This window comes from Scyliorhinus torazame, chromosome 3 (assembly GCF_047496885.1).
Source record: "Scyliorhinus torazame isolate Kashiwa2021f chromosome 3, sScyTor2.1, whole genome shotgun sequence".
Taxonomy (NCBI): Eukaryota; Metazoa; Chordata; class Chondrichthyes; order Carcharhiniformes; family Scyliorhinidae; genus Scyliorhinus; species Scyliorhinus torazame.
This window is the reverse complement of record NC_092709.1, coordinates 33,182,962-33,204,992: the sequence shown is the minus strand read 5'-3', so window position 1 is coordinate 33,204,992 and position 22,031 is coordinate 33,182,962. Positions and strand designations below refer to the sequence as shown.

Genomic DNA, 22,031 nt, shown 5'->3' with positions numbered 1-22,031 from the left:
GATTTCCTTCCCTTAAAGGACATTAGAGAACGACAATTCAAATTTCACCAACTGCCATAGCGGGATTCGAACCCGGTCTCCAGAATGACATGGGTCTCTGAATTACTAGTCCAGCGACAATACCACTACGTCACTGCCTCCCCTCCGTGCTGTCAAACTATATGACTCTATCTCATTAATACTCCACATACATGGTTAGACATCTGAGAATGCTTAAGGGTAAAATAAACAAATAGAATAGACACTCTGCACGAAGGAGGAAGTCGGGAGGGGGGGGGGGGGGGGGGGGAAGGGGTGAAGAAAGCGGTTAGTGGGATGCGAGGAGTAAAAATACAGGGAGAGGAGAAAGGTCTATGGATAGCTTTTGAAAGTTGGAAAAGGAGGGGATAAGATGAAGATAGTAGGGGAGGGTGTTTTTCCGAGATACGGCCATAATGGTTCAAGAATGATGAAACAGTGACGTAGCAAGCTATGATGTGGAGATGCCGGTGTTGGACTGGGGTGAGCACAGTAAGAAGTCTTACAACACCAGGTTAAAGTCCAACAGGTTTGTTTCAAACACTAGCTTTCAGAGCACTGCTCCTTCCTCACCTGAGGAAGGAGCAGTGCTCCGAAAGCTAGTGTTTGAAACAAACCTGTTGGACTTTAACCTGGTGTTGCAAGACTTCTTACTGGAGCAAGCTAGTGTGAGAGGATTGGGAGTACCTGCGAGGACAAACAGCCCCAGGAGATTATTAAGATAGGGCCGTGGAAGGATTTGAAGATGATAGTAGTGATCTTAAGTGTCAATTTGGGCATGGGGAGCCAGTGGAACTTGCTGAAGGTGGACAATAAAAGGTACAGTCCTCTCTGTGCATGTGGAAGTGGGTCAGGTTATTAAAGCGGAATTGCAGCTTGTAATTGGTGAAACCAGTCAAGACAGTCAGGAAAGTGTTGCAGAAATGGAGCTTGAATTAATTGATTCTTTATTCTTTCATGGGATGTGGGTGTTGCTGGCAAGGCCAATACTTGCGGTCCATTTCGAATTGCCTTTGAGAAGACATGGTGAGCTGCCTTGACCCGCTGCAGTCCATGTGGCGTAGGTGCACTCAGTTCTGTTGAAAGGGAGGCTGAATCTGTATCAGCGAAGGAATAGCGATATAGTTCCAAGTCAGATGGCGTGTGACTTGGTGGGGGAATTTGCACAGAGCGGCGTTCCCACAAATCTGCTGCCCTGGTCTTTCTAGATGGTAGAGGCCGCCGGTTTGGAAGGTGCTGTCTAAGGAACCTTGGTGAGTTGCTGCCATGCATCTTGTGGTGCTCAGCGCTGTCACAATGCATTGGTGTTAGGAGGTCTGAACGTTTAAGGTGGTGGCTGGGGTACCAATCAAGCAGCTACTTTGTCCTGAATGTTTTGGACATAGAAATGGCCTTAGTAAATGATATAATATGATGAAGGAGCTGAGCTTTTCTCAAGCCGCACACCAAGGTTCCCAGTCAGAGATGACAGCCAGGTTGATCAAAGGGAGTCGGTGTTGGAGGCACAAAGAAGGTTATAAGAATCACAGTGGATTGCTTCAGTTTTTCTGACATTTAGCTTGAGAAAGTTAAGACTCATCAAGCCTTAATGTCATTCACTGATTTAACAACTCAGTGATTCAAAGTTGATGTCAACATAACCTTTATACAAGAATGACTGTCAGATGCCGAAATCAAGAAACATCGAGAAAGTAAATAGGAGAAAAGTAACTTGTGCGAGACGGAACCTGGAAAAACTAAACTTGGAACAAAGGACTGGCCCGTTCATACAGATATGAATCATAGATAAAATTAATACAGATTTTTCTTTGCTACAACTCGTTTTAATCATAGTTTAAAAATTCCAATCCAAATTTAAGGGCAGTTTGGTTATACAACTGGACTAGTCACTGACCAGAGACATACCACCGTTGCAGATGACGAATTTCAGTTCCACTAATTAAATAGTTCTGGATCAAAATACTAGTTTCAGCAATGGTGACCATATTGCTTCCCAATGGCTGTAAAAGCCCGTCTGGATTACTGGTGTCTTTTAGGGAAGGAGATCTGTTGTCCTTGCCTGGTCTGGCCCTTATGTGACTCCAGACCCACAGCAAAGTGGCTGACTTTTAATTGTCCTTCGAAAAATGCCCGAACAAGTAGTATTCAGGAAGGCAGCTCAGCAACACCTTTTCCCAAGGGCACTCAGGGATGGATGATAAAATGCTGCCCCTGATTCCAAGAACTAATTTTTTTTTAAATCCTAGAAAGCACATTACCGCATACCAAATACCCATACACGGGGCTCATTCAACCACTTTGAGACAAGAATCAGTTTTATATGTTGCATGTCTTACCCATGGCCACAGAACATGGCTAGATCGGAACCAGGCTGCTCTCTCTTTTATGTTTGACACCATAGTCTTTGCGTAGGCACGAATTGTGTCATTGGTCACCGGGAGACTCATATTCGGGTAGATTCCATCTTTTGGTGGATCAGGAAAAACAGCAACACCATTCCAATAAAAGCCAGATCTAAATAACATTTATAAAAAGATGATTTTATGTCCTTGCAGCTAATTTGATCACCTGTCAACTTCTTTTTCTTTTCCCTCCCAAATAAGTGTGCACTGTTTATGAACTATTTCTCCTTAAGATATTAACATGGCCACTGAATACTTCATCCAGTTATATTGCAGAACCAATGAATATCGTACCTTGATTACACAGAGTGTTATGATGTTGGTAGAGTCTTGTTTTTATTGCATTGCGTGAAAGTTAAAAAAAGCTCCTCATTTTGCAGAAACCCTTGATACCAAGACCACATTCAGCCGAGGAGGAATGCACTCGCCAATGCGGACAAGGCACATTAGCAGGGGACACAGTGATAGGTTGGAAACCAGTCAACATGGTGCCCATAACACTAAAACAGCCAAATGTCAAGTCAGAGGAAGCCTTGACCAAAACTGTACATTGCTCCGAGTGCTACATCTTATTCTGGTTACCAAGATTAAGGGCGACATTCGATCATTGCAAGCAAGTTCAAAGACATATAAAACTAATCATTAATGACAGTGTTCCGAGAAAAGAGCAGAGAAAAGTGGACGTTTTAAGCATGCAAGTGATGCATCTGAGGTCACTGGGCCGAGATATACGATTGTAAATGGTATGGAAAAGATGAATCCTGAACATCCTGGAAACTACATTGCAAAAGTAGAACCGGAGAGACAGATTCAAAATGGAAGGCGGCAAACTCCAAAGTTACGTAAGGAAATTTTTCCTCACTGAAAGCAAATGGAAACTTGGAATGGTTCTGCAGATAAAAGAGTGCAGGAAATTACCATCAAATTGTTTAAGAACCAATTAGATGCTCTACCGAGTAACTTTAGGATGGTTCTGGATTGATGCCTAAAGGTAGGCAGAATTTCTGCTTTGTCTGTACTTGTCTTGTGTGCTGATATAGAATCTCCTTAAAACCCCGAATCAGATTGTGACATGATTGAAATGTAGGAAATAGCTCCCTCGATACTCTTTCTACTTCCAGTAATGTTGCTACTTTGATCCACCAGCCTAATGCAATACTTCACCCATTATATTGCTTCTGATTTGTTTCCCTCCCCTTTTCTTCAATTTCAGTAACATTGCCCCATCCTTTATCAGAATTTATCCATGCCAGGTCCACCTTTGCTTGATCTTCCTGATCAAGACCTGCGAGTATTCATTTTGTTCCTGCTACAGTTTGCTATTTGTATTGTCCATAGACTCTTATCATCTGAATGGAATAAATTAAAAGTCAAAATATCATCTTGAAATGTATTATTTGGACTGACAGTGTTGTAGCAAATGAGTCAAAGATCCAGGGCCATTGTGCTCTCTCATCAGCAATGATAGTAGAAATGCATAGTTTTCTTTGTGGCTCGCATAGACATGACATAGTTTTGAACTGATCTATTACAATGCTGTGGGTACATGGCATCTGCTCACTGCCTCCTCACAAGCAATGTGAAGAGAAACAAAAGCCAAACTATGTCACACCATTCTGACTTGAATGTCGACGCTCTAAAACAAAACAAGCCACTCCATTGCACAGCCATCTCACCACATAACAGCATTGCTAATTGCTGAAAAAAGGCACATGCTGTCGAAGTTTTTCATCTTGCACTCTTCTGGACAATTAGCAAGCATGCCAAATGTAAAGGGAGCAACAATTTATAAACAAAATAGGCAACAGTCATTCTCTGGTTCATTTCCAAGGAGAATGCCTTGACTAATCAGAATCAACCTGCCTGGTTTGAATTTAAACAAAGCTTGGCAGTTAACTGTCAGTGACAGTTAACTAGGGCATTCCCAATGCCAACGCTTCTATCAATTAGAGTATGCTATGGATTTGCCTGGTAACACAGGTTTAACACAAAATAATAGGATGCGATCTGCCCAGCAACAGGTAGAAACACGCCTAGCAACAGCAGTACCCAGCCGACAAAAGGCAGGATAGATGAGTCTTTCCCTTTAAAAGAGATCAGTGGATAGAACCAGGTGTGAATCCCCTCTTAGCAGAAACAGCTTATGTAGATGATTGGAAGATCAGTGAGACATACACATGCTCATTTCTAGAGTCAAGGAATTTGAGGGGGACAGGCAGCCAAATACACAGAAGGCAGAATAAAAGTGCCAGGACCTTCAGAAGGAAGGGTGGCCAGTTGGCATCCAGCAACCTGCAGGCCAGTTTTACATCAAAGTCTCAGAGCAAAGGCAGTGTAGAAAACCTTCGTAAAGGCAGTTTAAATATCTTCGCTTGGCCAGGACAAGATGTTTCCCAGACTTCATTATCCTCCCTGTAATGCGTGGTAACTATAAGTTGGTCTTGACTTATAGATCTATTTAATTTGGATGTTGCTTCGGATAAAGGGGAAGCCTTAAGGAGTTCAGGAATCGTAGATATATTTTTGGACAAGGGTACGTTCGACATAAATTGTGTGTGTTTCGTCATTCATTTGCCTAATTGTGTTTGTGTAGTATAGTCCTATTCGTGTGTATTTGTTGTTTCTTTAATTTAATAAATAGTCTTAAATAAATGTTCCATGGCAACTGGGCTGCTTATTCTCACTGGGGTTTCACCTGACTCCTCACACCATTCCAAAAACAAAACTGTACACATCCACAAACCAGTGTTCCAAGTTGGGATACCCTCGCAGCACAGTAGCACAGTGGTTAGCACAGTTGCTTCACAGCTCCAGGGTCCCACATTCGATTCCCAGCTTGAGTCACTGTCAGTGCGGAGTCTGCACATTCTCCCGTGTCTGCGTGGGTTTCCTTCAGGTGCTCCGGTTTCCTCCCACAGTCCAAAGAGGTGCGTGTTAGGTGGACTGGCCATGCTAAATTGCCCCTTAGTGTCCAAAAAATGTTAGGTGGGGTTACTGGGTAACGGGTATAGGGTGAAGGTGTGGGTTTAGATAGGGTGCTCTTTCCAAGGGCCGGTGCAGACTCGATGGGCCGAATGGCCTCCTTCTGCACTGTAAATTCTATGATTCTATCAGCGTGGTTTGTGACAGAGTCTACTTGCCAACTAATCAGCACTCTCTTCTCAAGAAGCATAAACTGTTGTTCCCTTTACACCTGGTAATCTTGCAAATTGGCCTGATGAGTGCAAGATGAAAAGCTTCGACAGCATTTCTCTTCTTTCAGCAATACTCAAGTTCTGTACTACCAAACGGCTATTTGTAACAGTACTGAATTAAACACTGACCTATTTGGATTATTAAAGTGAACCGACATTACTACCTGTTGGAGAATGGCAGAAATGATGGGACACAATAACTGTATTGGTCCATGGTATGGGTGAAGATTTCCTGCTGCTGGGCCAATGAGGAAGACCCTTGCCACACAAACTGGAGCTTCTGTATGGGTCAGGAGAGCAAGAAGAGAGAGAAAATTAATGCAGAGGAAAACCATAAATTGCATGAACATCTTCATAAAACAGAATGTTACATTTCCCCCAAGATGCCGTGCATTCTACTGGGGGTTGGGGGGGGGGGGGGGGGAGGGGGGGGGGGGGGGAGACTTGGAAACAAAAAAATTGGGGCTCCTGAATTGAAACAGTAAGTGCTGGAAATATTCATCAGCTCAGGAAAGAAACAGAGCTAACGTTTCGTTCTGCACAGTTGCTGCCTGATCTGCCGAGTATTTCCAGCATCTTTTTTTAATTTCAGCTTTTCAGCATTAGCACTATCTTCCTTTTGTATTTAAAGCTCACACTGAAGGTACTTACCAATAAAAGAGACTCTCTACATTGAAATAACGGGCAAAGGCGTAGCTTTAAAACTTACTGGTGTCGCTACACAAAATGCATGCTGTTCTACTTTCTTAATTTATGGAAATAAATTCAGTTAATCAATTCAGAACCTGAGTGCAGCTTCAGTGTGACATGTGGATTTCTCTGTCTTTATAAGTGACTTGGAAGAGTAGTAAAGGGCAGAGGACTCCAGGAAGCTTATGAAAGTTGTAAACAGTTCAAGAAGTGTTCAGGGACGGAGCTGTAACTTCTGGTATATAGGGAGGTCTACTAACATGGAGTACAGGAAGACCCTTGATAAACAAAACAGTACATTTGTCGTGGGAAGACAAATGATTTATAACGACAATCTATTAGGACAATCAGCACTTATTCTGAAGAATTTTGAATCTACATAGTGTAATACAGTATACTAAAGCAATTTTCTTGAAGGTGTCAGCTAAAAGCTGAAGAGGTACCATCCACAGCAGACATCATAAGGGTCAAGCAACATGTTCCAGTTAACTCAGATTTCAGTGACCTTAAACAGTTGTTCGAAGACACAATCTGCAGCAGAAGGGTTAACAAACGTGTTTTTTCTAACTCGACCCAAGGACCAGACACATCTGTCGGGTCTGGCACCAGACAGGGAGGTTAGGGAGGGATCCATAGAAAAATGAAGGGGAGATAGCAATCACTCTGCCTAGGTGCACATACGGAACTTGTTTAATGTAAAATTTACAACAGACATGATCCATCGGAAACAATATTCTTACCTACGTAACCACACTCTGTATAAATGTCACCTTTAAGTTGGCAGAGTCAGCTCCGGAGATCTATCTCTGAAGCTGGGCTCTCCCACCACATTGGTCAACAATCAATAATTCTGTGCGTGAGCCTCCTCCGATTACTTCATGAGGAAGAGAAAAACCACCAAACATTCATGAAAGGAAACTTTTAACTTTCACCACTCAGATGACAAGCTACCTATTCTGTTGCAGGAGATGATGTGGGGATTCCACAGGATTGAGAGGGAAAATCTCAGAGGGCCATGTTTAACTGTTCTTGTGCAGCTTTCTGTGATAATTGTCTAGAAGGCTGTGTAGCAATCCCCTCCAGATACTCTTTTTAAAAAAATGTATTTTATTCAAGATTTAAGATTTGATTTATTATTGTCACATGTATTAGTATACGTGAAAAGTATTGTTTCTTGCATGCTATACAGACTACGCATACTGGACATAGGGAAGGAAGGAGAGACTACAGAATGTAATGTGAAAGTCATAGCTCGGGTGTAAAGAAAAGATCAACTTAATACGAGGTAGGTCCATTCAAAAGTCTGATGGCAGTCGGGAAGAAGCTGTTCTTGAGTCGGTTGGTCCATGACCTCAAACTTTTGTATCTTTTTCCTGATGGAAGAAGGTGGAATAGAGTATGTCCGGGGTGCGTGGGATCCTTAATTATGCTGGCTGCCTTTCTGAGGCAGCGGGAATTGTAGACAGAGTCAATGGATGGGAGGCTGGTTTGCATGATAAATTGGGCTACATTCATGACCTTTTGTAGTTTCCTGCGGTCTTGGGCAGAGCAGGAACCATACCAAGCTGTGATACAACCAGAAAGAATGCTTTCTATGGTGCACCTGTAAAAGTTGGTGAGAGTCGTAGCTGACATGCCAAATGTCCTTAGTCTTCTGAGAAAGTAAAGTCGTTGGTGGGCTCACTCCATGCTCCCCAGTTTATCTTCCCTCCCAGGTCCCCCTCCCACATCTTCTTAATCTTCACCACCTACTCACCTCCCTGTTCTCCCAGCCACTCTTATATGTCCCCAATCCTGCACTCCCCTTCCACATCCGGAAACAGCCGTTGTTTCAACAGGTGTACCTCAGCAACCTGGTGAACTCTTTCCAAACCTTCCGCGCAAAGTCGCTTACCTGTAAGTATCTAAACTCACTTCCTCTCGGGAGCTCTCCCCTGTCCTTCAGTTCCTCTATACTGACAAACCCATCTTCCAGGTACAGATCCCTCGAGCTAGCCCCACTAGCCCCACTTCTCTCCACTACCTATACATATCATCTGTCCTCCCCGGCTCAAAACCGTGGTTTTCGCACAGCGGCGCCAGCACCCATAATCCCTTGTATCCTGAAATGCCTCCTCAGCTGGTTCCAGACCTTTACTGTGGACTGCACCATCAGGCTCTCTGCTTATTTCCTTGGCGCCATTGGCAATGCCGTCGTCACCATAACCCTCAAGCAGGACACCTATATGATTCTTCCTCCATCCTAAACCATTCTGCCTCCTCTCCTTCCCACCACCACCTCACCTTCTCCACGTTCACCACCCAGTAATAATGTAGCACTTTCGGTTATGCCAACTCTCCCTTCTGCCTCTGTCTCTGTAACAGGGTCCTTTTAACTCTTGGCACTTACCCTGCCCATACAAAGTCTGAGATAATCATATCCAGTTTTCGAAAGAAGACCTTTGGTACAAAGATCGGAAATGTCTGGAATATGAACAGGAACCTCGGCTGAATGTACATCTACTTGGACCCTCAAGCCAAAGTCAAGTGTAACGTACCCCACCTTTTCAGATCCTCCCTAACCTCCTCCACCAGCTTTGCTAGATCCCATTCATGTAGCAACGCCCATTCCTTCGCTACCTGAAACCCGTGGTATCTAAACCGATCTCTGGTCACCTTGAATGGCAACCCCCTCCAGATTGGCTCGGGGACCCAGCTCGTTCACTTTTCTCAACATTCAGCTTATATCCCGAGAATGCCCCAAACTTCCCCAACAGGGCCAGATCCTCTTTATGCTCCCCAGTGGGTCCGAAACATACAATAGTAGGTCATCCACATATAGCGACACCGGATGCTCCCTTCGTCTCCTCGCAATCCCTCCCCACTCTGTCGACCCCCTAAGAGCCATTTCCAGAGGTTCTATCGCTAGCACAAACAACAGAGGTGACAGCAGGCTACCCTGCCTTGTTCCCTGTGCAGTTCAAAGTTTTGTGAGCCCATGTCATTGGTCCGCACACTCGCCAGCGGTGCCAGTTATAACAGGCGCATCCATGTCACAAACTTTAGCCCAAAGCTTTCCAGGACCTCAAACAGGTACCGCCACCCCACCCGGTCAAATGCCTTCTTTGCTTCCATGGACACCACTACCTCCGATACCTGGGCTCTCTACGGGGTCATGATCATGTTTAATAGCCTCCTTCTATCACTAGAAAGCTGCCTGCCCTTTCCGAAACCCGTTTGGTCCTCTGCAACCAACCCCGGGACACAACCGAGACACAACCTTTCATCCTTCCCGCCACGAACCTAGTCAGCACTTTGACATCCATATTTAACAGCAATATGGACCTAATCGACCCACATTCCAATGGGTCTTTCCCTTTCTTTGGTATTAATGCAATCGTTGCCTGCGTCATCGTCTCTGGCAGCTCCCCCTTCTCCAATGCCTCATTAAACACCCCCAAGAGATGTGATACCAGGCCCGTCGTGAACTCCTTATAGAATTATGCCAGGTAACCATCGGGCCCCGGGGCCTTCCCCAACTTCATACTCCTTATACTGTCCAATACCTCCCTCAGCGGTTTCCTCCGGGTGCTCCAGTTTCCTCCCACATGTTCTGAACGTCGTGCTTATTAGGTAATTTGGACATTCTGAATTCTCCCTCCGTGTACCCGAGCAGGTGCCGGAATGTGGTGACTTGGGGCTTTTCACAGTAACTTCATTGCAGTGTTAATGTAAGCCTGCTTGTGACAATAAGGATTGTGATTATTATAAGGGCTCCTCTAGCGCCTGTCTCCTCTCTTCCTACAACTGTGGAAACTCCAGTTCATCTAAAAACAGTCCCATGTCCCCCTCCCCACCCCCTGGGTCAGCCCTGTACAGCTCCTTATAATAATCCCGAAACACTTTGTTTATCTCCCCGGGCTCTGACCCACATCGCCTGCCCCAGTCCGTATCTTCAATATTTCTCTGGACCTGGCCTGCTTTCGTAGTTGGTGCGCTAACATTCGACTCGTCTTCCCCCCCCGTATTCGTACTGCACCCCCTTACCCTACACAGCTGTCCTACCGCCCTCCGCGTCGTCAACCTATCGAATTTCCCCTGCAACGTTTTCCTCCTCGCAATCGTTCTGTGGTGGGCACCCTCGAGTACTCCCAATCTACCTCAACTATCTTGTTCATCAGCTGTTCATATTCCTCCCTCCTTTCCCTATCCGCATGTGCCTTGAACAAGATAATCTCCCCCTGGACCACCGCTTTTAGTGCTTCTCAAAATCTTGTCAACAACCTCGAATCGAGCCTCCACCCCGGCCTCTGCTCCCGTCCCAGTATGAGCTGAATCTCCAGCCAGTGGGACGCATTGTCTGAGATTACTATCCCCGCGAACTGTGCCCCCTCCACCCCACCAAAACCTCCTGGCTAACCACAAAAAAATCGATTCTTCAATACACCCTCTAAACATGTGAGAAAAAGGAATACTCCCTCCCCTCTGCGTTCTTGACCCCCACGGGTCCACCATACCCATCTTCTCCATAAACCCACCCAGCTCCTTTGCCATTCGTATCCTACATATTGACCTGGGGCTCGATCTATCTACCCTCGGCTCTAGAACACAATTAAAATCTCCTCCCACAATCAACTGGTACGTGGCCAAGTCCAGGATCGCTGCCAGCAACCCCCTCGTACATCGTTCCACTTCGGTGCATACACATTCACCAGTACCACCGGAGTCCCCTCTAATACCTCACTCGCCATCACATATCTCCCACCTGGGTCCCTCAATTCCTTGGTGCTCACAAACCCCGATTTCTTGCTCGTAGAATCATAGCATTTACAGTGTAGAAGAGGCCATTCAGCCCATCGAGTCTGCACCGGCCCTTGGAAGAGCACCCTAATATATTGTAGAGGTATTACGGTACCTGGTATGCTGGAGCACCATTGGTGGAAACTGTATGCCTTCTATTGGTTAAGATGTATGGTAGCTCCGCCCTGCTAGGCGGGGTATAAGAGCCCGTGCCACCCCAGCAGCCTTCATTCAGTACCTGAGCTGCTGGGGGAAACATCTAGCTTAATAAAGCCTTCAGTTGGACTACAACCTCGCTTTAGTGGTCATTGATCGTGCATCAATTCAATAAGCTAGTTTTTTAAAAAAAGGATGGCGCTCCGAATCAAGCCGGAGTGTCTGCAACTCAGCCCCCACGCGGCGAACTCAGCGGCAATCTTCAAGCTCTGGCTGGCGTGCTTTAAAGGGTATCTTGGGACGGCCGAAAACACACCCACGGGAGAACAGAAATGCAAGTCCTGCACTCAAGGGTGAGCCCGGAGATTTACACCCTCATCGTGGAAGCGGAAGACTTCGATGCAGCAATAGAGCTGCTAAAAGGACATTATATTCGCCCGGTAAACCAGGTCTACGCCTGGCACCTGCTAGCAACGAGGCGACAACCCCCTGGGGAATCGCTGGAAGAATTCTACCGTGCACTCCTGGTGTTGGGGAGAAACTGCAGCTGCCCGCAAGTTTCGGCGAGCGAACACACTGAACTCTTGGTCCGGGAAGCTTTCGTGGCAGGTATGCTCTCCTCACAAATCCGCCAGCGACTGCTAGAAAAAGACACTCCAGATCTCAAGGAGGCACGGGCCCTTGCAGGCTCCCTGGATGTGGCCTCCAGAAACGCCCGCGCTTACGTTCCCGACCACGCGGCAGCCCCCTGGGCAGCGTGGAAACCCTCCGCAGCCGACCCCGAGACATCCCCCATCCCCCCACAAGCCTGTACTGCAAGGCGGCCTGGCAACCCCGGGGGGCCCCGCTGCTACTTTTGCGGGCAGGCCAAGCACCCCCGCCAGCGCTGCCCGGTCCACCTGCAAGGGATGCGGTAAAAAGGGCCATTTCGTGGGGGTATACCAGGCCCGTGCGTTTGCCGCGATCTCCGGCGGCGAATGCGGACCGCCAACACAAACCTCTCCACGGTCCCCATGCGGCCAGCGGTGGCTGCCATCTTCCTACTCCAGGGCCACGTGCGGCACCCAGGCGCCGCCATCTTGTCCCGCGGACGCCATGTTAGCGGGATGGGCGCCGCCATTTTGTGCACCCCCAGCCGTGTGCAAACAATGGGAGCCGCCATCTTGGATGAACACCCAGGACCCCAGCTCGGCTGACCACACACTGCCCGAAGAGAGCACTCAACTGCTGCGATTAGCCTCGGTGACTCTGGATCAGTCCTGGCCTCGAACACTCTCAACTGCTACAACGACGGTATTTATCAACGGGCACGAGACGTCCTGCCTAATCGACTCTGGGAGCACGGAGAGCTTCATACACCCCGACACGGTAAGGCGCTGTTCTCTCCTCGTCCACCCCGCTAATCAATAAATCTTCCTGGCCTCCGGTTCCCATTCAGTGGAGATAAAGGGGTTTTGTGTAGCAAACCTCACAGTCCAGGGAAGGGAGTTCAAAAATTTCCGTCTCTACATCCTTCCCGACCTCTGCGCAGCCACACTCCTAGGTTTAGACTTCCAGTGTAACCTCCAAAGTCTAATCTTCAAATTCGGCGGCCCTATACCTCCCCGCACTGTCTGCGGCCTGGCGACCCTTAAGGTCGACCCGCCTTCCCTGCTTGCAAACCTCACCCCGGATTGCAAACCCGTCCCCACCAGGAGCAGACGCTACAGTGCCCAGGACCGGATCTTTATTAGGTCAGAGGTCCAAAGGCTACTGAGGGAAGGAGTCATTGAAGCCAGCAACAGTCCCTGGAGAGCTCAAGTAGTGGTGGTAAAGACCGGGGAGAAGCATAGGATGGTCATCGACTACAGTCAGACCATCAGCAGGTTTACACAGCTGGACGCGTACCCTCTCCCCGCATATCCGACCTGGTCAACAGGATCACGCATTACAAGTTCTTCTCCACGGTGCATCTTAAGTCCGCCTACCACCAGCTCCCCATCCGCACTAGTGACCGCAAATACACTGCCTTCGAGGCAGATGGGTGGCTCTACCACTTCTTAAGGGTTCCCTTTGGTGTCACCAACGGGGTCTCGGTCTTCCAGCGCAAGATGGACCGAATGGTTGACCGGTACGGTTTACGGGCAACATTCCCGTATCTCGATAATGTCACCATCTGCGGCCACGACCAGCAGGACCACGACACCAACCTCCGAAAATTCCTCCAGGCCGCAAAAATCCTTAACCTTACCTACACGGATAAATGCGTGTTTAGCACCGACCGTCTAGCCACCCTCGGCTACGTAGTGCGAAATGGAGTTCTCGGCCCCGACCCTGAACGCATGCGCCCCCTTATGGAGTTTCCCCTCCCTCACTGCTCCAAGGCCCTGAAGCGCTGCCTAGGGTTTTTCAGTTACTACGCCCAGTGGGTCCCCAACTCTGCGGACAAGGCCCATCCCCTGATCCAATCCACAGCTTTTCCCTTGTCGATAGAGGCCCGCCAGGCTTTCAGCTGCATCAAAGCAGACATTGCAAAGGCCACGATGCACGCCATCGATGAGTCCCTCCCCTTCCAGGTCGAGAGCGACGTGTCTGATGTAGCTCTGGCGGCCACCCTCAACCAAGCGGGCAGACCCGTGGCCTTCTTCTCACGTACCCTCCATGCTTCCGAAATCCGCCACTCCTCAGTCGAAAAGGAGGCCCAGGCCATAGTAGAAGCTGTGCGACATTGGAGGCATTACCTGGCCGGCAGGAGATTCACTCTCCTCACTGACCAACGGTCGGTTGCTTTCATGTTTGATAATGCACAGCGAGGCAAGATAAAAAACGATAAGATCTTGCGGTGCAGGATCGAACTCTCCACCTACAACTACGAGATCTTGTATCATCCCAGGAAGCTAAACGAGCCTCTTGACGCCCTGTCCCGCGGCACATGTGCCACCACATAAGTGGACCGCCTCCGAGCCCTCCACGAGGACCTCTGCCACCCGGGGGTCACTCGCTTTTTCCATTTTATCAAGACCTACAACCTGCCCTCCTCCATCGAGGAGGTCAGGACAGCCACCAGGGACTGCCAAATCTGCATGGAGTGCAAACCGCACTTCTACCGGCCAGAGAAAGCGCATCTGATAAAGGCTTCCCGTCCCTTTGAATGCCTCAGCATGGACTTCAAAGGCCCCCTCCCCTCCACCGACCGCAACACGCACTTCCTGAACGTGATTGACGAGTAGTCCCGGTTCCCATTTGCCATCCCATGACCGCAACCACTGTCATCAAGGCCCTCCATAGCATCTTTGCACTGTTCGGGTTCCCCGCCTACATACATAGTGATAGGGGGTCCTCCTTTATGAGCGACGAACTGCGTCAATTCCTCCTCAGCAAGGGCATTGCCTCGAGCAGGACGACCAGTTACAACCCCCGGGGTAACGGACAGGTAGAGAGGGAGAACGGAACGGTCTGGAAGACCGTCCTACTGGCCCTACGGTCCAGGAATCTCCCAGTCTCCCGCTGGCAGGAAGTCCTCCCAGATGCCCTCCACTCCACCCGGTCACTGCTTTGTACCACCACCAACCAGACACCTCACGAACGTCTCCTTGTCTTCCCCAGGAAGTCCTCCTCTGGGACCTCGCTCCCGAACTGGCTGGCAGCACCCGGACCCATCCTGCTCCGAAAACACGTGCGGCCGCACAAGTCGGACCCGTTGGTCGAGAGGGTCCATCTTCTCCACGTTAACACCCAGTACGCCTACGTGGCGTACCCTGACGGCCGACAAGATACGGTCTCCCTACGAGACCTGCCGCCCGCCGGAGCCCCACGCATTCCCCAGCCACCACACCCACCCTCCCCTCCACCAGGGCACCTTACAGGAGGATCGGTCCTTCCGCTGGCCCCGTCTAGGCCCCCCCACCCACCGACGCACCCCGCAGGCGCTCCCTTCCCAGGTCAACCGTTTTCCCCACCAGCGCCGTGTCAGGGTGTCGAAGCTGCCATGGAGATCGAAGCCACACTCCCGGAGTCACAGACGCCCGAGCCTCCACCGGAGTCACCACCGAAGCTCCGACGATCACAGAGGACGACCAGGGTCCCCGATCGACTGATTGCTTCATATTAAATTGTAAACTGTAAATTTAAATTAGCAATTGTAAATAGTTATTAGAATTGTAAATAGTTACAAAACGCTGTACGGAGTTATTATGGTACCTCCATAACTAATTCTACCACGATGCCATGTTTGTAGTATCAGGCCACCATCCCCGCTGGGCTCTTTTTTAACAGGGGGTGAATGTGGTAGTAGAGGTATTATGGTAACTGGTATGCTGGAGCACCATTGGTGGAAACTGTATGCTTTCTATTGGTTAAGATGTATGGTAGCTCCGCCCTACTAGCCGTGGTAAAAGAGCCCGTGCCGCCCCAGCAGCCTTCATTCTGTACCTGAGCTGCTGGGGGAAACATCTAGCTGATTAAAGCCTTCAGTTGGACTACAACCTCGCTTTAGTGGTCATTGATTGTGCATCACCTACCCAGGCCCACACCTCCACCCTCTCCCCATAACCCAACCTAATCTTTTCTGGACACGGAGGGAAATTTAGCTTGCCAATCCACCTCACTTGCTCATCAAAATGGTCAACCCCCGCAACTTTGAATCAAACCCTGAGTGGTAAACTTGACCCACCCATCCCTTTCCTAGCCTAACCAAATAATAATAATAATCTTTAATGTCACAAGTAGGCTTCCATTAACACTGCAATGAAGTTACTGCAAAAAGCCCCTAGTCGCCACATTCCAGCGCCTGTTCGGGTAGACAGAGGGAGAAATCAGAATGTCCAAATTACCTAACAGCCCGTCTTTCGGGACTTGAGGGAGGAAACCAGAGCAGCCAGAGGAAACCCACACAGACACAAGGAGAACATGCAGATTCCATACGATGGTGACTCAAGCCGGAAATCGAACCTGGGACCCTGGAGCTGTGATACCATGCGATACCACTGTGCTACCATGCTGCCCCCCTGGTCCTTCACGTGGAGGTGCATCTCCTGCAGAAAGACCACCTCCGCTTTTAAATTCCTTAGGTGCGCAAAGACCCAAGATCTTTTCACCAGTCCATTGAACTCTTGCATGTTATGAGCCTTACCAGGGGGCATTTGCCTCCATGCCCTTCTACCATCCGCCATCCTCCCCTTTTGGCTCTACCTCCGTTAATTGCACCCTGTACCTGCCCGATCTAAGATGGCCCCTTTCTCCGCTATTACCATGTTTCTTCTCCAACCTCGCCCCACACATCTCCCTCCCTTTCCCCCCACCCCCATCCACATCCCTTGGCCTTCACCCCCACCTCACTTCCATTCACCTGCATTACCTGCCAGTGTGGCAACTCCTGCCCAAAGGCTCCTTCTACTGACCCTCCCCCACCTCTTTGTTCTGTGAAGAAGGCTCCCCGCGGACCTCCCCTCCCCCACCCAAACAACGACACATCTCAAACCACAGTTCACCTCCCCAAAGACAAACAAAAAGAAAAAACACAGCCACAGCCGCCCCCTTACAAAGAACAAAGAAAAGTACAGCACAGGAACAGGCCCTTCGGCCCTCCAAGCCCGTGCCGACCATGCTGCCCGACTAAACTACAATCTTCTACATTTCCTGGGTCCGTATCCCTCTATTCCCATCCTATTCATGTATTTGTCAAGGTGCCCCTTAAATGTCACTATCGTCCCTGCTTCCACCACCTTCTCCGGTAGGGAGTTCCAGGCACCCACTACCCTCTGTGTAAAAAACGTGCCTCGTACATCTACTCTAAACATTGCCCCTCGCACCTTAAACCTATGCCCCCTAGTAATTGACCCCTCTACCCTGGAGAAAAGCCTCTGACTATCCACTCTGTCTATGCCCCTCATAATTTTGTAGACCTCTATCAGGTCGCACAAACATTTTACCCCTGTCAACTCAACAGAAAAAAAAAGAAAACCCCTCCACATCGGAGGAAAAGAAAAAAAACCTCGCTCCAACTCCCACTCGACCCGTATTCTCTATTGCTCCAGCGCCAGGACCTCCTTCTCCCAAAATTATTCAGTTCTCCCCCAGTTTGTGCTCCTTGATAAAGTCATTGGCTGCTTCTGGGGTCTCAAAATAATATTCCCGACATCATAAGTCACCCATAGTCTCGCTGGGTAGAGCACCCCAAACCTGATTTACCATCGCTCCCCTGTTGAACCCCACATGCCATTTTGCCAGTTCAGCTCCAATGTCCCGGTATATTCAGATCTTGTACCCCTCCCATTCGCAGTTCTGCTTCTCCCGTCCCACTGCAAGATCTTCTCTTTCTCCACAAACCTGTGGAGTCTCAAAATCACGGCCCACAGCGGCTCCCCAGCTCTTGCCTTCTGCCTCTGAGACCTGTGCACTCTGTCCACCTCGGGGGCCTTATCCAGCACCCCCTCCGCCACCAGCCTCGCCAGCATCCTCAAAACGTACCTCTTAGCACTCGCACCTTCCACTCCTTCAGGCAGGCCCACTATCCACAGATACTGCCTCCTCGACCTGTTTTCCTGCTCCTCCACCTTTGCTCTCAACGTCTTGCAAAGGTCTCCTAAGAGCCCCACCTCTGCCTCCAGTGCTCACTGTGTTCAGAGATCACTCTCTCGATCTTTTGGATCCGTGACCCATGAGCCTCCAGACATTTCTCCACCCTCTCCATCGAGCCCTTCAGCGGTGCCACAGCCCCTTCGATGGCCTTCGATCGATCCTCCTGCATCTCCTTCCTCTGCTGGCGGAACTCTTCCTCGATGAAGGCCATCAACTGTTCCATCTGCGGCTTTCCAACTTGCACTGGCCCTTCCCCCTCTGCCATCTTTCCACCGGCAGCTGCACCACAAGTCTCTTCCAACTCCTTGGCCAGGTCCTCCACCTTCCTCTATCGCGCTTGGTAACCAGCAGACATGCCACTCCTGGGGGAAACTTCTCCACCGACCTTCACTTACACTTTTCTGTCGAAGTTACACCTGATTTTGGGTAAAACAAGCTCTTTTCTACGCCTTGAAGCAGGAGCTGCCCTGTGTGCGACCACTCACACCATGGCCACCACCAGAAGTCAATCAATCCCCTTCAGATCCTCGATGCGTGGTGATAGAGTGATAGAAACAAGAGGAAAATTCCTGACAGTTCAGTATCCAATACCAACACTTTTTAGCGCATTTGTTTGAGAATATGGTCCCAGCTCATGCCAACATGATGCAGTTAAAAGTTGAGGGGCAGATTGAGCAACTTCACAACACTATTATGGTGAGATTAGTCACAGGCAGTGGCGCAAAGTGGCAACAATGAATCAGCACCCAGTTTGGCACTTCAACTAGGTCAGTGGCTGGATTCTCTGTTTCAGGGACTATGTCCCCATACCATCGTGAAAACTGTGGCCTTTCATGGCAGAAAAACTGGTGTCAAAATGCCACATATTCACAGGGGGCTAGCAGGGACTCAGACCACGGATCTGGACCGCGTAAATAGTGCCCCTGATCGGCTGTGCGCCCGACCCAGGCTGCCCGCCCAAAAATAGATCGGTCCGGTATGAGGCCCCCCTGCCCTCCGATCGGCCTGCCCCCAACCATGGCGGCCGTGGACTGAGTCCACAGCTGCCACGCGAGTATCCCGAACGGCAGGACTATGAGTGGTCCATGCCGTCGGGACTTCGGCCGGTTGGGGGCGGAGAATAGAGGGGCAGGCCTCTGGCAATGGCCGCAGATAGGTGATACGCGGTGCGACGTACTTCTCGGGTACGCCGCTTATTGGGGGCTGGAGAATTCGGGGAACCGGCGCCGGTCCCGATTCCATAGTGGAAATGGATTCTCCACCCCGGCAGCGGACGCGATTCCGGCGTCGGGGGGTGGATAATCCAGACCCATATGTTTCGCCAGCGATCATTTTGAGTTACCGCCAAAATTAAATTTTATCTTATGTAAATGTGATCAGTGACACGTTGGAACAGAGATTGACACATCAATCCTTCCAAACATATTTATGACAATCGACGTTAGACATTCTAAACCGTATTGCTAGATTGGACACAGCCCTCTGCTTCACCTGGGAGGAACTTTATGCAGGAGTGCCAACATGCGCCAAACCAGACATACACTATAAGGCAAATGGTTGATAGCTATAGATGACATTAACAGTGAGACTGTTCCTAGAATTCCAACCCCCCCTACCCCCCCCCACCCAAGCCCTAGCTCCCCCATTCACCTTATTTCTCTGCATCATTTCCTTTTCGTCATAGTCAATACGGGAGATGAGGTGAGCGTTAAAACCAGCCAAAGCGAACACGGTCGGTGTGGTGGCTGATGCGCCAAAGGGATCCACGTGCCATGAAAACTGAGGTCTTTTTCCAAACGTTTCATACAGGAAACCATGTCCTTCTGCAAAGACAGACCTATCTTCATAAATGCCTCAAAGTCAAGGTCAGGAGAAGAGCTTTACGAAAATAACAATTGCACCTATTAGCCTGAGAAAAACATGGCTGGGAACATCACCGATGCAAGCCGATTTAACATGGGTGGAGAATCATTTTGTAAACCTTAGTTGGGGTCGCTGGGAAATAGGACTAGAAAGGAATGATGGACTGCAATAACAACAGGAAATTTGGGGGAAACACTGTGGGTCAATCAATCAGCAACTTTAAGAGAAAAGACAGCGGGGGGGGGCGGAATTATCCCCCCAAATTTTAAAATGTGGTCATCGGTGGGAAAGGAGGTGCGATTTCCGCTGGGTGGTTGGGCATGAACCAGATCACAATCCATCCACACTTAGAATATTTTTTGGAGGGGGGCGGGTTTTGCAACAGCACTGAGAGGGGCAGAGCCTAGCACGCCAGCAAACCTGGCTTCACAGAGATCTCAAAATGACACTAAAGGACCCCCCCCCCCCGACATCCTTGCCGGCGTCAACACCCTCTCAGCAATCTCTTGCTCAACATCAGCAAAATTAAGGAGCTGGTCATTGACTTCAGGAAGCAAAGTATCGTCCACACCCCTGTCTGCATCAATAGTACCGAGGTGGAGATGAGTGACAGCTTCAAATTCCTAGGTGTGCACATCACCAACAATCTGTCCTGGTCCACCCACGCCGACACTACGACCAAGAAGGCACAACAGCGACTTTACTTCCTCAGGAAACTAAGGAAATTCGGCATGTCCACATTGACTCTTAACACTTTTTACAGATGCACCATAGAAAGCATCCCATCTGGCCGCGTCACAGCCTGGTATGGCAACTGCTCGGCCCAAGACCATAAGAAACTACAGAGTTGTGAACACAGCCCAGTCCATCATGCAAAACCGTCTCCCATCCATTGACTCTGTCTACACCTCCCGCTGCCTTGGGAAATCGTGCAGCATAATCAAAGACCCCTCCCACCTGGGTTATTCTCTCTTCCAACCTCTTCCATCAGGCAGGAGATACAAAATTATGAGAACACGCACTAACAGGTTCAAAAACAGGTTCTTCCCTGCTGTTCCCGTCATTCCTGAATGACCCTCTTATGGACTGAATTGATCTCTCTACTGAGTAGCACTACATTTGCATTCTTGACCCGATGCCTTGAGTATTTATGTATGTCCTATGTTTTTCCATGTATGGTACAATCTGTCTGGATTGTACACAGAACAATACTTTTCACTATATCTCGGTACATATGACAATAAATCAAATCTTTCCCACCCCAAGGATTGCTGGCATCGCCCCCCCCCCCAACCCCATAGAGTATCCCTTCAGATCCCCCCGCCCTCCCTTTTCGCCAGCATCAGACACCTCCCGCAACCAACCACTGGTACCAACGTCCGTCTCTCCCCCCCCCCACTTCATAATCCTGCCGCTTTCAGGGGATGTCCCACCACCCAGGGGCTCCAATGGCCTCCGAGTCCCTCGACGGGTGGAGACCAGTAGTGATTTCCGCTGTCTTCATGCTGTGTCTATGGGGGCAGGGGTTACGTCACCTGCAGTGGGCCGGGAGCATTGCATTCTGCTTGGCACCTAGCGCAAAACCCGTTTAGGGGCTCTCCCGCTATTTTCCTGACATGGCGTGATGTACGCCAGGCGCAATGTGGCCGGAGAATCACCCGCAGGTTCTTGACATTTTGGATGCATACACTTAATTAGAACCAAAAAGGCATGTTGAAAATGACCTTTCAACCAATGTCGCATAATCGATGTGCAGGAATTGTGTCTGTCCTAGTAAGGTCTGGGTCTTATAGCTCATTGTATATTTCTCCAACTGCAGTTGAAATAAGTCATTCATATGCTTTTCGGGAAAGATTACCAATGCATGTCCTAAAGGCTGCGAGTTGGCATTCAGCATTGAAGGTATCAAAAGGAAAAGTTGGTGTTAGACATCAACAGAAAGATACAAGATCAATATTATTGTTTGAAGTACGGATCTGGAGGGGAATGATACCAACCTGTGAGCTGCAGGATCTGTGAACTGAGTTCTGTTACTGCTTCATCGTGCATCACCTGGCCTCCAATGATAAACTCCAAGCGTTCCTCATCCAGCAACTTGTGCACCTGAAATTAACACTCAGTAAATACTGTAAACGGCTGGCAGGATTTATTTTAAACCATATCAAAATGACTTAAGTCAACTGGCATTGGAATAAAGCTGCTGCCCTGTGAAGGCATTAGAGGAGGGTGCAGAAAAGATTCATGAGGATAATTTCAGAGATGAACAACTTCAGTTGTGAGGATTGATTGAAGAAACTATGGCTGGTCTCCTTGGAGAAGAGAAAATTGAGGGGAGATTTCACAATGAAGTTCAAAATCATGAGGGATCTGG

At 49.0% G+C, this 22,031-nt stretch overlaps 1 protein-coding gene across 3 annotated transcripts in view; it reads right to left on the bottom strand.

Annotated features, from left to right (window-relative positions):
• Positions 1–22,031, bottom strand: part of man2b2 (mannosidase, alpha, class 2B, member 2) — an 87,075-nt gene that overhangs the window by 57,023 nt on the left and 8,021 nt on the right. For all 3 annotated transcript variants that reach the window (XM_072495551.1, XM_072495552.1, XM_072495553.1), the window contains exons 3-6: positions 21,658–21,763; positions 19,448–19,620; positions 5,779–5,894; positions 2,355–2,532 (exon numbers count right to left, since the gene is read on the bottom strand). In XM_072495551.1, coding sequence (XP_072351652.1) covers positions 2,355–2,532; positions 5,779–5,894; positions 19,448–19,620; positions 21,658–21,763 — 573 coding nt within the window. The remainder of the gene's footprint in view (positions 1–2,354; positions 2,533–5,778; positions 5,895–19,447; positions 19,621–21,657; positions 21,764–22,031) is intronic.